This window comes from Mobula birostris, chromosome 10, assembly GCF_030028105.1.
Source record: "Mobula birostris isolate sMobBir1 chromosome 10, sMobBir1.hap1, whole genome shotgun sequence".
In the NCBI taxonomy this organism is placed as follows: Eukaryota; Metazoa; Chordata; class Chondrichthyes; order Myliobatiformes; family Myliobatidae; genus Mobula; species Mobula birostris.
This window is the reverse complement of record NC_092379.1, coordinates 51248068-51264000: the sequence shown is the minus strand read 5'-3', so window position 1 is coordinate 51264000 and position 15933 is coordinate 51248068. Positions and strand designations below refer to the sequence as shown.

The window sequence follows — 15933 nt, the reverse complement described above, 5'->3', positions numbered from 1 at the left end:
AGGGTATGGAGGGAAGGCTGGTGCAGGGTTCTGAGGTGGATGATCAGCCATGATCATAATAAACGGCGGTGCAGGCTTGAAGGGCCGAATGGCCTACTCCTGCACCTATTTTCTATGTAATAGTAACTGCAGCCACTTCTTTTCCTTCACACAATACAACGTCAGGCATACTGCTAGTGTCTTCCACAGTGAAGGCTGATGCAAAATACTCATTTAGTTCATCAGCCATCTCCTTGTGCCCCGTTTTTTTCTTTCTCCTGCCTCATTTTCTAGTGGTCCTATATCTGCTCTCATTTCTCTTTTATTCTTAACATACTTGAAGAAACTTTTACTATCCACTTTGATATTATTTGCTAGCTTGCCTTCATATTTTATCTTTTCCCTTCTAATGATTTTTTTAGTTGCTCTCTGTAGGTTTTTAAAAACTTCCCAATCCTCTATCTTAGTGGTCACCAACCTTTTTAAGCCCAAAATCCCCTACCTCGACCTCAGTGAAAGGCAAGATCTACCTACTAAATCGTTTAGAGAAAAAACAGCTCAGATTGTACTTCCAATTTGAGGCCTTTTATTTGGGCAAATTGTATTTGAGTTACACAAAATACTTTTGTCAAACTTTCAAATTAATTCAAACAAGAAAACACTGTAACTAGCATATCAAACAGGCCATAGCTGTCTTTCTTTAAGAATATTACAATACTTCACACCTTTAATTCTAAGTTTCATTATTTAATTTTATTTCAACACGAAAAATAAATGGATAAAAATTGACTGTTGCACTCAGTGTGATGACTGGGGCTGAATACTTTCTACTAGTTCCCTGAAATTTGGCTCATAACTACAGACAGCCAGTCTGAGACAGTCTGTGAGGTGTAGGGTTGCCACCTGTCCTGTATTTCCCCCGCTAAGGTACAGCGTTCCTATGAAACCTTTCGTGTCGAAATGCTTTACGCCAAAGAAGCAATTACCATTAATTTATATGGAAAAAATTTTGAGCGTTCCCAGACCCAAAAAAAATAACCTACCAAATCATACCAAATAACACATAAAACCTAAAATACCACTAACATATAGTAAAAGCAGGAATGATATGATAAGTACACAGCCTATATAAAGTAGAAATAATGAAAATTAAGCCAAAACCGATTCGTGAGGTAAAAAAATCGGCACGTACGCGCATGCACACACAGGTGCCCGCGCAAGGCTTCATGGTCATTGTAGTCTTTTCGGGGTAAACACACAATGTCCCGGGATTTGATTGCTACTTTTGTCCCTAATTTGGGAGTGAGAAAGTTGGCAACCCTAGTGAGGTGTCTGTCAGTAAGTCAGCTCCTGTACTTAGATTTAATAATTTTCATCTGTGAAAATGCAATTTCACATAGATAAGTTGACCGGAAGTAGGCACTGACTTTCAGTGCTATAAAACTAACGCACACACTGCGCATTGCTCAGCCCCATCAGTAATAATTGCCACCAGTTTATGAATGGGGATGTCATTTTCACAGACATATTTTTTAAACTCATTGTAAATATCTTCACCTCTCGTTCTTTCCTTTAATTGCAAAAGAGTGAGGATGTCCTCCTTTGTTGTAAAATCCTGGAAAGCCATTCTGACAAATACAACAAGCTGAGCTGTTTGCATTACATCCAGGGATTCATCGAACTGTAGTGAAAAATATTCACGTCCTCTGATGGTGACTCTACCCTCCCTGTCACTGTTGCAGGGCCATTATGTATTGCAGTTGTGATGCCGTTTTTGTTTCTAAAGTCACTAAAAACAGTCTCTGCGGTAATGACCATTGCTTCCTTGAATAAATTGCCATCTGTAGAAGGCTTCTTGTGTTTAGCCTAAAGGTGACTTACACAAAATGATGCTTCAATAGCAGCCTTATTTTGAGCAGCATGTTTGGTGAAAAATGATTGCTGGGCCTTCAACCCTGATTTCAGCTCCTCAACCTTCCAGGCACGAATTGCGCTCTTTGGGGGGTAGGTGTCTTTAAATTTCTGGTGGTTGGTGTTGCGGAGCCGCTCCAGATTCCCTCTTTTAGTCAGTGCTTGTGTTTGGTGGCACAAAATATGTACACACTTGTCTTTCGCCAAGGTAAATAGAAATTCCTCTTCCCATTCTGGATGGAACTTGTATGTTTGCGCCGCCTTTCGTGGAGCCTCCGCCACGCCATCAGGATATCACGAGCGATTGCCGATTGTGTCGCCTCTGATCTGAGCCGACATTCACCTCATTAATTAGCTTGTTTATTTCGGCTTTTTTTCTTAAAGATGTGCTGTGTGCATCCCGACTACCGCTGCACCCCTGCATGCTTCGTGGCCCGGAGGTTGGGGACGCTGCCGTATATTGATGTTTGCAACAGTCTGTACTGTTACCTAATCTAATTGGTCACTTTGATGCAGCACAGGCTACGCTGAAAACGTGGTGCATGGCGGGGGAACTACACACATGCGCACTGGGCAGAAAGAACGAAACTAAACCCCTGCAACCCGGAAACAATCTCTCTTGACAAACAGCTTTTTAGTGAAAATATTGCTATATTACCATTATCCTAATTAGTATTACTTACTTTTATAATGCTCACATTACAACAGTACTTGTGTATTTATTTTTGATTTTTCTTCGGGATCTACTGGGAAAGTCTCAAAGATCAGCCGGTCGATCGCGATCGACGGGTTGGTGACCCCTACTCTATCTTCCCACTAATTTTTGCTTTGTTGTATGCCCTTTCTTTTGCTTTTACAGTGGCTTTGACTTCCCTTGTCAGCCATGGTTATATTATTTTACTATTTGAGTATTTCTTCATTTTTGGAATACACATATCCTGCACCTCCCTCATTTTTCCCAGAAACACATGCCATTGTTGCTGTGCTGACATCCCTGCCAGCAGCTCCTTCCTATTTACTTTGGCCAACACCTCGCTCATACCGATGTAATCTTTGGAATATGGGGGGGAAACCGGAACACCTGCAGGAAATCCACGTGGTCATGGGGAAGAATACTTTAAACACCTGACAGATAGTGGCGGGAATCAAAACCTGATCTTTCAGATAATGCTGCTTAACGTTGTGTTAACCGCTATGTTACTGTGCTGCACCATGTAGACACTGCCATGGGGTGTGCGCCTGATGTATTGGGTGAGTCCTCGACTCTCTGCAATCTCTTACATTCATGCACGTTCAGACAGCCATCCCAGACAGAGATGTAACCAGTTGCAATACTTTCAACAGTGCATCTGTAGAGGTTTGTTTGAGTGTTAGGTAACAAGTCAAATTTTACCTTCTATGAAAGTAAAGATTGTGGTGGGCTTGCCTCGTGATTGCATATTGTTGGTTCAAAGTACATGGTGCTGATGGTTGGCAAGGATTCATTGGGCCAAAAGTCCTGTGCTGTGTCTCCCCACAAGCCTCTCATATTTGTTTGCACTTCCGTCCCTGTTGTGAGATTCTGTCGGTCCACAGATTTGAAATGGATGTGATGGACAGGGGTGCTGAGTCTGCCCTGATAAAATAATAGAGGCGCCGGTAGCAGACCACGAGGTTCCTGTCTGGTCTGGAGACTGGAGAACAACCTAGTCAGTGGAATAGAAATAGCAACCACTAGAAATAATTATTGGTCAGTCAGCATCTGTGGAGGAAGGAATACAGTTTGTGTATTAGGTCATGCAAGTGTAGATGGTGAAAGAAGTTGATCCTTGCATACTGTTCACACAGAGCAACTCACTGCACAGTGCATTGAGGCAGAAAAAGGGAAATCATTAACGAAGCAGATTAAAGTGTAACAGCTACAGAGAGAATGCAGTGTCGGTATGCAATAACGTGGGAAATCATGACAAGGTAGATTGTGAAGTCAAGGTTCCACCTCATTCTTAAATACTGGCTGAATATAGGCTTAATTGTCGATATCTCTCCTCATACATCAAACCTGCTGTCCCAGGAAATGGTCTAGTAAAGCTTTATTGCACTGCCTCTATAGCAAGAACATGTTTCCTCAGTACTTCCTTAGGAGGCTAGACATTCAGCATGTCCCTGATGCACACCAGTGTCGACAGATGCACCAAAGAAAGCAGCCTGTCCACATGCTTCACGGCTTGGTATAGCAGTGACAGTGCAGAGAGTTGTGAACGCAGCTCAGCACATCACAGAAACCAGCCTCCCCTCCACAGATGCTGCCTACACTTCTCACTGCCTTGGTAAGGCAACCAGCAGAATCAAAGTCCCCACCCACCCCGAACATTCTCTTTTCACCCTCTTCCTTCGAGCAGATACAAAAGCCAGAAAGCACACACCACCAGTCTCAAGAACAGCTTCTACCTCACTGTTATCACACTCATGAATGGACCTCTTGATAAGAAGGTGAACTCTTGACCTCAGAATCTTCCTGGCACGGCCTTGTAGGTTATTGGTGTCGGTTTATTGTTGTTACATCTACTGAAGTACAGTGAAAAGCTTGTCTTCCATATTGTTCCTGCAGATCAATGCATTACCCAGTGCATTGAGGTAGAACAAGGTAACACAACATTAATGCAATACACGAGGAAACCTGCAGATGCCGGAATTTCAAGCAACACACATAAAAGTTGCTGGTGAACGCAGCAGGCCAGGCAGCATCTCTAGGAAGAGGTGCAGTCAACGTTTCAGGCCGAGACCCTTCGTCAGGACTAACTGAAACTCTTACTAGCTCTTCTTTCAGTTAGTCCTGACGAAGGGTCTCAGCCCGAAACGTACCTCTTCCTAGAGATGCTGCCTGGCCTGCTGCGTTCACCAGCAACCTTTATGAATAATGCAATACAAAGTCTTTAACAAATACAACAAAGGAGCAGTGCAAGTAACCAATAATGTGCAAGATCATATCAAAGTACTGTGAGGTCAGGAGTCCAACTTAAGTCACCAGAGAGTGAGCACCATGGTAGCATCACAGTTAGCACAACACTATTACAACTCAGGGCATCAGAGTTCACAATTCAATTCCAACATCACCTGTAAGGAGTTTGAATGTTTCTCCATGTAAACCCATGGATTCCCTCTCTCTTTCCAATGGCATACTGGTTAGTAGGTTATTTGGTCCTGTGATTAGGCTAGGATTAACTCAGTGATTTTTTGGCCAAAGGGCCTGTATACCTAAATAAATAAATATTTTTTTTTAGTCTTGTAACATCTTGAGTTTGGTGGTATGTGTATTATAATGGTCTGCCAGTTTCAGCATCACTTCACTCTGATGGTGGTCACAGCTGTCTAAATTTCAGAACTTGCCCTTCTCTCTCACACTCCATTTAAATTAATTTCACAGGGTGTCAGTCATGGAGGCTTCACTGACAGGATGCTCAAACCAAACGACAGATCACAACCTGCAAGTGTCACCCAATCTGCTGGAATCTGAACATCAGCAGACTTTGTACATGGAAGCAGAAAGCTCCGCTGACAGTGGAGAGAAATGGCCAATGCGTTCTGAGTGTGAACAAGGCTTCAGTCAAGCATCCAAACTGACAAGACATGAGATCAGTCACTCTGGGGAGAAACCATGGAAGTGTGAGGACTGTGGGAAAAGATTCATTTCTCCTTCCCATCTGGAAACTCACCGCCGAAGCCACACTGGTGAGAAGCCGTTCACCTGCTCTGTGTGTGGGAAAGGATTCACACAGTCATTCAGCCTAAAAACACACCAGCGAGTTCACACAGGAGAGAAGCCGTTCATATGCTCTGTGTGTGGGAAGGGATTCATTCAGTCATCTGATCTGCTGATACACCGGCGTGTTCACACCGGGGAGAGGCCATTCACTTGTTCTGTGTGTGGGAAAGGATTCACTCAGTCATTCAACTTAAAAATACATCAGCGTGTTCACACTGGGGAGAAGCCATTCACTTGCCCTGAGTGTGGGAAGGGATTCACCCACCCAACCAGTCTGCGGAATCATCAGCGAGTTCACACTGGGGAGAAGCCATTCACATGCTCTGAATGTGGGAAACGATTCACCCAGTTATCCAACCTAAAAACACACCAGCGGCTTCACACTGGGGAGAAGCCGTTCACCTGCTCTGAGTGTGGGAAGGGATTCACCTTCCCAACTAGCCTGCAGAATCATCAGCAAGTTCACACTGGGGAGAAACCGTTCACATGCTCCGAGTGTGGCAAGGCATTCATTCGGTCAGAAAACCTGCTGATACACCAACGCGTTCACACTGGGGAGAGGCCGTTCACCTGCTCTGAGTGTGGGAAGGGATTCACACGGTCTGGCAAATTAATGGAGCACCAGCGAGTTCACACTGGGGAGAGGCCGTTCACCTGCTCTGAGTGTGGGAAGGGATTCACCCACTCAGCTAGTCTGCAGAATCATCAGCGTGTTCACACTGGGGAAAAGCCATTCAAGTGCTCGGAATGTGGGAAGGGGTTTACCCAACAATCCAGTCTGCAGAACCATCAGCGAGTTCACACTAGTGAGAGACTGTTCACCTGCTCTGAGTGTGGGAAGGGATTCACCCTCTCAGTCAATTTGCAGAACCATCAGCGAGTTCACACCGGGGAGAAGCCGGTCACCTGTTCTGAGTCTGGGAAAGGAGTCACCCACCCAGCTGTGCAGAATCATCAGCGATTTCACACTGGGGAGAAGCCATTCACATGTTCCGAGTGTGGGAAGGGATTTATTCGGTCAGGCAACCTGCTGATACACCAGCGAGTACACACTGGAGAAAAGCCATTTGCATGCTTTGAGTGTGGGAAGGGTTTCACACGGTCTGACAAGTTAATGGACCATCAGCGAGTTCACACTGGGGAGAAACCATTCACCTGTTCTGAGTGTGGGAAAGTATTCACCAAGTCACTTAACCTAAAAACACACCAGAGAGTTCACACTGTGGAGAAACCGTTCACCTGCTCTGAGTGTGGGAAGGGATTCACCCACCCAGCCAGTCTGCAGAACCATCAACGAGTTCACACTGGGGAGAAGTTATTCACATGCTCTGAGTGTGGGAAAGTATTCACCAAGTCATTCAACCTAAAAACACACCAGCGAGTTCACACTGGGGAGAGACCGTTCACCTGCTCTGAATGTGGGAAGGGATTCACTCACCCAACCAATCTGCAGAACCATCGGCGAGTTCACACCGGCGAGAAGCCATTCACATGCTCTGAGTGTGGGAAGGGGTTCACCCAACAGTCCAGTCTGCAGAATCATCAGCGAGTTCACACTGGGGAGAAGCCATTCACCTGCTCTGAGTGTGGGAAGGGGTTCACCCAACAATCCAGTCTGCAGAATCATCAGCGGATTCACACTACAGAATGATTATTCATCTATCCTGCGTGTGGGAAGAGATTCACCAAACAATCCAGTCTGTGGAATCACCAGCAAGTTCACACGAGGGTGATGCCTGACTGTGGGAAGGGGTCAGTGGGTCAGTAGGTCATCCAGTCTGCAGGTGGCCATTGTCCTGGTCTGGCTTCATTCTGCTGATGTTTACAGCCCATGATTGGAGTTTAATGTTCCTGACAAATGCTGAATAAATCACCTTGATCTTCAACACCCAGTCTGTTTCCTGCTGCATATTTGATATTTAAAGGATAATTTAACTGAGGATTTTATAATGAAAGTAACTGGTCGGGTGTGCAGATAAAACTGTGCTAGTGCCAGAGCGAGCATCAGAGAATCAGAAGTTTTAGGAACATTTGGTGAAACATTCAAAAGTGGTAAGAGTCTGGAATTATTTTTCAGGTGGGAGTTGATGTTGGGTGAATTTGCTAATCAAGGGATATGAGGAAAAGGTTGTTATTTGGGGCTGGGTCACAAGTCAACCATAGTGCCACTGAATAGAAGAATAGGCTGGAACTGCTACCACTTCCCCTGAACAGGCACGTTATTAAAGAGCAGGAGGTGTTCCTTTCACCAGAGACATAGTGGCTATAAACATCCAGAAATACCTCAGCACAGAAAGCTACCTCTAATGGTTGAATAATGGTGCATGGATACCAAAGACTAGATGTGACGTCTAACCATGCAGGACATTGACCAGCAACACACAGAAGGTTTATCCTGGTGGGCAGCAGGGAGTAGGTTAGTGGTGTGACATGGGTTTAAATCAAGAACGATCCTGGTACATCGGACAGTTCTCAAATGAGGGAGAATCAGGGGAATCTGTAAACACCGCAGGCCGCCACATTGACAACAATTTTGGCCCGCCTGCACCTAGCTGTGGGGCGTGGGAACATTGCAGCTTTGTACTGCCAGCTGTGTCCAGGGTATACTGTGGACTCTGGGCCACACACCTGTGTTCTGTTGCCCGTAGTTTCTTAACAACAAGGGTGTGGTTGTGGGTGGAGAGGCAGACAATTTGTTCCAGTGTCGCAAATTTTTGTTGTTTTGTAGAATGAATCGCAAAACTAATCTAGCTTCAAGACCGTTGTCTCAGCTCCTCCTTGTGCAATTGGATTCTCAATTTCCTCACTTACAAACCCCAGCCGGTTCAGATTGGCAACAACATCTCCTCTACAATCTCCATCAGCACAGAGGAACCACAAAGCAGTGTGCTGAGTGCCTTGTTCTATTTGCTTTACATATATGACCGTATGGCTAATGCCGTCTTTAATTTGCTGACAACACCACTATTGTCGGCTAAATCATGACGAATCAGCGTGTAGGAGGGCGATTGAAAATCTGGCTGAGTCTGCTACAACAATAACCTCTTACTCAATGTCAGTGAGATCAAGGAACTGATTATTGACTTCATGAGGAGGCAGCTGGTGATCTATGAGCCAGTCCTCATTTGGGGATCAGAGGTGGAGAGGGTCAGCAACAATAAATTCCTCAATATCATCATTCAGAAGACTGGCCCTGGCCCAGCACCTAAGTGCAATTGTGAAGAAAGTATGGCAGCACCTCTACTTCCTTAGAAGATTTGGCATGAGAAGCTTCTATAGATATGTGGTGGAGTGTATATTGACTGGCTGTATCATTGCCTGGTTGGAAACACCAATGCCCTTGAATGGAAAATCCCACAAAAAAGTAGTGAGTATGGCCCAGTTCATCATGGGTAAAGCCCTCCCCACCATTGAGCACCTCTACAGAGAGCATTGTTGCAGGAAAGCAACATCCATCATCAGAGACCCTCACCACCCAGGTCATACTCTCTTCTCACTTCTGCCATCAAGAAGAATATGCAGGAGCCTCAGGACTCACAGCACCAAGTTCAGGAACAGTTATTACTCCGGGGATAACTTCACTTACCCCATCACAGAGATGTTCCCAGAGCTTATGGACTCACTTTCAAGGACCCTTCACCTCACGTTCTCAATATTTATTGCTTCTTTATTTATATATTATTGTTGTTTTACACACTTTGTTGTCTTTTGCATTATTTGTTTGCCCTGTTGGGTACAGTCTTTCTTTGACTATTATTGTTATTGAATTTATTGAGTATACCGTAAGAAAACAAATCTCAGTTGTATACGTTAACATATATGTACTTTGCTAATAAATTTACTTCGAATTTTTGAACCTAGAAAACACAAAGTGGATGGTAAAGCTTCTGCACACCTTCCCAACATGTATCTAATGTTAGGTATGACAATTGTTCTCAGATCTCCCCACTATTTGCTCTGTTATGAAGTGAACTACATTGCCTTTTCTGCCTTTTATTTCTCCATTAGTGGTTCCCATTATCACCTTCCTTAACAGATTCCAACCCTGGTAGTCTTCGTGTTTCTGCTTGTCACTTAAGCTGCTGTCTCCATCTTCCTTTTTGTTTGCCTCGATCCATCATCCACCTGCCTCTGTTTGCCTTTCCTATATGGTCCAATCTGTCTGACACCATTCACCCAACCCTCAGGTTACCACTTCCCTCTACTTTCGGTATCCATTTTCCTCAGACCGTTGATCCAGGTCCCTGAGAACAAACTAGCACATCTTCACTGGATAAACTGCTCCACATGTGTAATGTATTCACAATGTCATGTGATCCACTGAGACAGCAACAAGATTAAATCAGGGAGAACTTATTCACTTGCTCATTGTGTGGAAAGGGATTCAGTTGCTCATTCCACCTGCTGACACACCGGCAAGTTCAGCTTGAGAGAAGCCATTCACATACTCCAAATACGGGAAGGAATTCACTCAATTGTTCAGCTTTTGAAATATCAGTGAGTTTAAAGTAAAGTTATATCTACAAATGTATGAGTACATTTATGTCACCATATACAACTTTTGAGATTCATTTTCTTGTAGGCATTCACAATAAATCCACAGAATCATGATAGAATCAATGAGTTTGAGAAGGGGTAGCTAAAATTGAACTTATCAGTATTACAGTGGAGAAAAGGGAATCACAGAGGAATGAGAGACATGCTGGCCAAAGTTGACTGGAAGGGGACACTACCAGTGATGACAGCAGAATAGCAATGGCTGGTGTTTCTGGGAACAATTTGGAAGGTGTAGGGAAGATACTTCACAAAGATGATCAAGGGAAATCAAAGACAGCATAAAAGCTAAAAAAAAAATAAAACAAGGGCATATAGCAAAAATTACTGGGAACAAATGGGTGAATTTTTTAACTGAAGGATATGAGGCAAAGGTTGTTATTTGGAGATGGCAAATCTGCCAAAATGCCACTGAATAGAAGATTAGGCTGAAACTTAAACTTAAAATTTAAAAAAACCTACAGAAGGCAACTAAAAAGCTATGAAGAGAAAAAAAAGAGATGAAATATGGTAAGCTAACCAATAATATAAAAAAAGGATACAAAAAGTTTCAGATTTCTAAAAAGAGAGATGAGGCAACTGTGGAGGCCAAGCCCTTGGGTATATTTGAAGTGGAAGCTGATAGATTCTTGATTAGTAAGGACATCAAAGGCTATGGGGAGAAAGCAGGAAAATGGGGTTGAAAGAGATAATAAATCAGCCATGATGGACTAGCAGAGCAGACTTAATGGGCTGAATGGCCTAATTCTGCTCCAATGTCTTGTGCTTTATAAATGTATACAACAAGATGGAAAAACAACTAATGTGCAAAATACAACTGTGCAAATACAAAAAAACAATAATGAGAACATGAGAAGAAGAGTACTTGTAAGTGAGTATAGGTTGTGGGAACCGTTTAGTGCTGGAGCAAGTGAAGCTGAAGAAAGTTATCCCCTCTGGTTCAGGAGCTTCATGGTTGAGGAGTAATGACAGTTCCTGAAATAGGTGTCGGTCATAGATTCAAAGTAAATTTATTATCGAAGTACATGTATGTCACCATATACCACCCTGAGATTCATTTTTGTGGACAAACTCAATAAATACGTAATAGAATAATAGCCATAACAGAACAATGAAAGACTGCATCAACTTCGGTGTTCAACCGCTGTGCAAAAGACAACAACCCATGCAAATACAAAAAGAATGAAATAATAAATTAGCAATAAATATCAAGAATGAGATGATGAGTCTTTGAAAGTCCACAGGCAATAGGAACATTTCAGTGATGGGGCAAGTGAAGTTATCCTCTTTGGTTCATGAGCCATTTGTTTGTGGGGTAATGACTTCCTGAACCTGGTGGTGTGATTCCTGATTCTCCTGTACTTTCTTCCTGATGGCAGCAGTGAGAAGAGAGTATGTATTGGTTGGTGTGGAGTCCCTGTTGATGGATGTGGCTTTCCTTTGACGTTTCGTGTAAATATGCTCAATGATAAAGAAGGCTTTACCCGTGATGGACTGGGCCATATCCACTACTTTTTGTAGGATTTTCCGTTCAAGGGCATTGGTGTTTCTATATTAGGCTATGATGAAGCCAGTCAATATACTCTTCACTACACATCTATAGAAGTTCTAGATGTGATGCCAAATCTTTGCAAATTCCAGTGTATGTAGAGGCCTGAGGACCTATACTTTCTTCCTGATGGCAGCAGCAAGAAGGGAGATGCCAGTCATCTTCACTGAATGTGGAAACTCATTCACTTAGTCATCCCACCTGCTGGCATACCAGCTTAGTTCACAAAGGAGAGAGGCTGTCCACCTGTTCTGAGTGTGGGAGGGGATTCACTAAGTCATTCCATTTGCTGAAACCAGCAAATTCATACTGGAATGAATCATAAACAGGAGATTCTGCAGATGCTGGAAATCAAGAGTAATACACTCAACATGATAGAGGAACTCAGTAGGTTAGGCAGCATCCATGGAAAGGAATAAACAGTCAATGTTTCAGGCTGAAAGCTTTCATCAGGACTTTGGAGTGAGTCAATCTCATCATACTGTGCAAGGCCATTCATCTGCTCCGAGTGTGGGAAGGAATTCACCCAGTCTGCCAATCTGAGCCACATGTATTGAGTACTTTACCAATGCATCTGCTAAAATGAAGGGTCACTGATGAGTGCAGACATTAGATTGTGCAATTATTTATGGTGTTCAACACACCTTGGCTTTTGTGCGTTGTTTTGTATTGTTCATGCTGTCGTTTCTAGCCCTAATAAACGAACTGGAGTTGAATATTCTAGATCTGTTACTAATAAGTCAGTTCTGTTTTAAACTATCTTGGGTCTTAATGTCCCTACAATACAAAAAGAAAGGAAGTGCTGACACATTGGAGAGGGTTCAGATGAGATTCACGAGAATTATTCTGGGAATTAAAGAATTATCATATCAGCAGCGATTGAAACCTCTGGGCTTTAGAAGAATGGCGGGGAGGGCGGATCTCAATAAAACCTATTGAATGTTAGATTGGAGTGAATGTGGAGGATGTTTCCTTTAATGGGGGAAATCGCAGTCCAGAGCGTACAGCCTCAAAATAGAGGGATGTCCATTTAGAATAGAGATGAGGAGGAATTTTGGCCAGAAGGCGGTGAATGGAGAATTCATTGCCACCAGGTCATTGGGTACATTTTAGGTGGAGTTTCATAGGTTCTTGATTAGTCTTTGAAGTTTATGGGAAGAAGGCAGGAGAATGGGGTTGAGAGGAAAATGGATCAGCTATGATGAAACAGCAGAGCAAACTCGATGGGCCAAATGGCCTAATTGTGCTCCCATGTCATATGGAGTGATCAGCCCAGGAGAATATTGGAACATACCCAATTGTGGCAAAGATTCACTGTGTGACCACTGAACCCAAGCCACCTTTTGTTAACTTGATCCTGTGGCTTGTCCATTCTCACACCTAATCCCAGAGTCCTCAGGTACATAATCTCCAAAAGTACCATGAACACTACCTCACTACTTTTTAAAATTTCCTATTTTTGCACTACTTATTTAACCATTATATACATATATACACACACAGTGACTATAAAAAAAATTCACACCCCACCCCCGGAAGTTTTCATGTTTTATTAGTATACAACATTGAATGACAGTGGATTTAATTTGGCTTTTTTTACACTGATCAACAGAAAAAAGACTTGTGTCAATGAGAACAGATCTCTACAGTGATCTAAATTAATTACAAATATAAAATACCCCCCTTTAAGATGACACACCAAATCATCACTGGTTTAGCCAATTGGTTTTAGAAGTCACATGATTAGTTAAATGGAGATCACCATGTGCAATCAAGGTGTTCCAATTGATTGTAGTAAAAATACAACTGTATCTGAAAGTCCATCTGCTGGTGACACAGTATCCTGGCAAAAACTACACCATGAAGGCAAAAGAACACTCCGAGCAGCTCTGCGCAAAGGTTATTGAAAAGCACAAGTTAGGAGATGGACACAAGAAAATTTCCAAGTCACTGAATATCTCTGAGTACAGTTAAGTCAATCAACAAGAAATGGAAACAGCTATAAATCTGCCTAGAGCAGGCTGTCCTCAAAAACTGAGTGACTGTGCAAGAACGGGACTAGTGAGGGAGGCCACCAAGAGACCTATGACAATTCTGGAGGAGTTACCAGCTTCAGTGGCTGAGATGGGAGAGACTGTACATACAGCTGTTGCCAGGGTGCTTCACCAATTGCAGCTTTATGAGAGAGTAGCAAAGAGAAAGCCATTGTTGGGAAAAAAAACTCACATGAAACTCAGCTAGTTTGCCAGAACTCTTTGGCCATCAGACTAAGTGCTATGTTTGGCATAAGCCAAACACTGCACATCATCAAAAACACACCATCCCTACTGTGAAGCATGGTGGGAGTTGCGTCATGCTGTGGGGATGCTTCATTGCAGCAGGCTCTGAACGCTTGTGAAGATAGAGGGTAAAGCAAATGCAGCAAAATACAGGGAACCCCTGGAGGAAAACCTGGTGCAGTCTGCAAGTGAACTGTGACTTGGGAGAAGATTTGTTTTCTAACAAGACAATGACCCCAAGCATAAAACCAAAAATACACAGGAATAGCTTAAAAACAATGAATTTAATGTCCTGGAGTGGCCAAGTCAGAGTCCAGACTGAAATCCAATTAAGAATTTGTGGTTGGGCTTGAAAAGGGCTGTTCAGTCATGCTCCCCATGCAATCTGACAGAGCTTGACCAGTTTTGTAAAGAAGAATGGTGGGGGGGGGGGGGGGGGGAGAAATTGCAGTGTCCAGATATGCAAGATTGATAGAGACCTATCCACACAGACTCAAGACAGTAATTGCTGCCAAAGCTGCATCTACTAAGGGACTTGAAGGGGGTGAATACTTATGCAATCAATTATTTTGTATTTTATATTTGTAATTAATTCAGATCACTTTGTAGAGAACTGTTTTTACTTTGATACGAGTCTTTTTCTGTTGATCAGTGTCAAAAAAAGAAGCCAAATTAAATCCACTGTGATTCAATGTTGTAAAACAATAAAACGTGTAATGCCCTGGGAAAGGTTTCACTGCTGATGTAATGGTTGTTCATTGTAGCAGCAGTATTTGGGTTATGACTAGAGATAATGCGGGCTTTGGAATGTTCCGCTGTCCAATAAAGGGAGTGTTTTTTTTCCTCGAGTTGTTGGAGGTCTTTTGTTTGGCGGAAGGTGGAGAGAGAAGATGCCAGAATGGAGAGGTCATAGACTGCAGGGTGGAGTGGACGTGGAATGGGGCCGGGAGTCGATGACACGCGGAGGAAATCGATGGAGAACTAACGGACAGAAAACTGTGAGCTGCAACGTGTACATTGGACTGTTTAATTAAAATGGACCCTTTCTCTTTTTGTTTTCTTTGCTAACCCTATGGTCAAATTATGAATTGTAAAGCTCAATCATTGATTGCAGATGGTGTACTGTCTGATATTTCATGGTACTGGGTAACACATCATGCAGCATCCTCACAAATGAGATTTCACAAGTTTGGCGGGTCCAGAGACCATCTTCGCTAGACTAACACCGCCAGCCGAACCTGAGGGTTACATTTGGGAGAAATTATTTTTATAGGCATTGTATATATTGTAATTCAGTTTTTTCTATTATCATGGATTACATTGCACTGCTGCCCACAGTTAACAAATTTCACGACATATGCCAGTGATATTAAACCTGATTCTGAGTACATTTATTTCAGCTGATTACTGTGTCAGCAAAGCATTTCTCATCATTTCATTCTTAAGTGGCTGAACTTCTTACCTGAGAGTGTGCCCGTGGTGTTGGACTCCAGTACTTGATCTGGTAAGTGATTCCTTTTTAACAATTTGATTTAATTTCCTTTGGAGGTTCTTGTTGAATCTGCTTCTACTACCCATTTAGGCAGGACATCCCAGGACACACACAGCAGTTCGCCGGGTATGAAACATTTCTACTTGTTTTTTACCCCTGGCCTTTTTAGTTCAGTATTTTTAAAATTTGTGACTGATTACTTACACCTCTGCCAGTAGAAGCAATGTTTAACAGAAACTAATTATTCTGTGAATAAAACCCATTGTTTGAAAACCACAATGCTATCTCGTTTTAACATTCTCTGCTTTGAGGAGAACAACAGAATCATACAGCATATGATCAGACCTCTTGGTCCACCAAGTCCCCTCCAACAAGCAAGCACCCAGAACCCTATTCCCACACCCAAGCTATTTCACTCTCAATACAT

At 43.0% G+C, this 15933-nt stretch overlaps 1 protein-coding gene across 1 annotated transcript in view; it reads left to right on the top strand.

Annotated features, from left to right (window-relative positions):
* The window catches only part of LOC140204037 (uncharacterized), a 70472-nt gene extending 62954 nt beyond the window's left edge, over nt 1–7518 (top strand). Inside the window, 1 exon segment of the mRNA XM_072270287.1 lies at nt 5591–7518. Within this exon segment, the coding sequence (XP_072126388.1) occupies nt 5591–7400 (1810 nt within the window). The 3' untranslated portion in view covers nt 7401–7518.
* Nucleotides 7519–15933: the final 8415 nt, after the last annotated feature.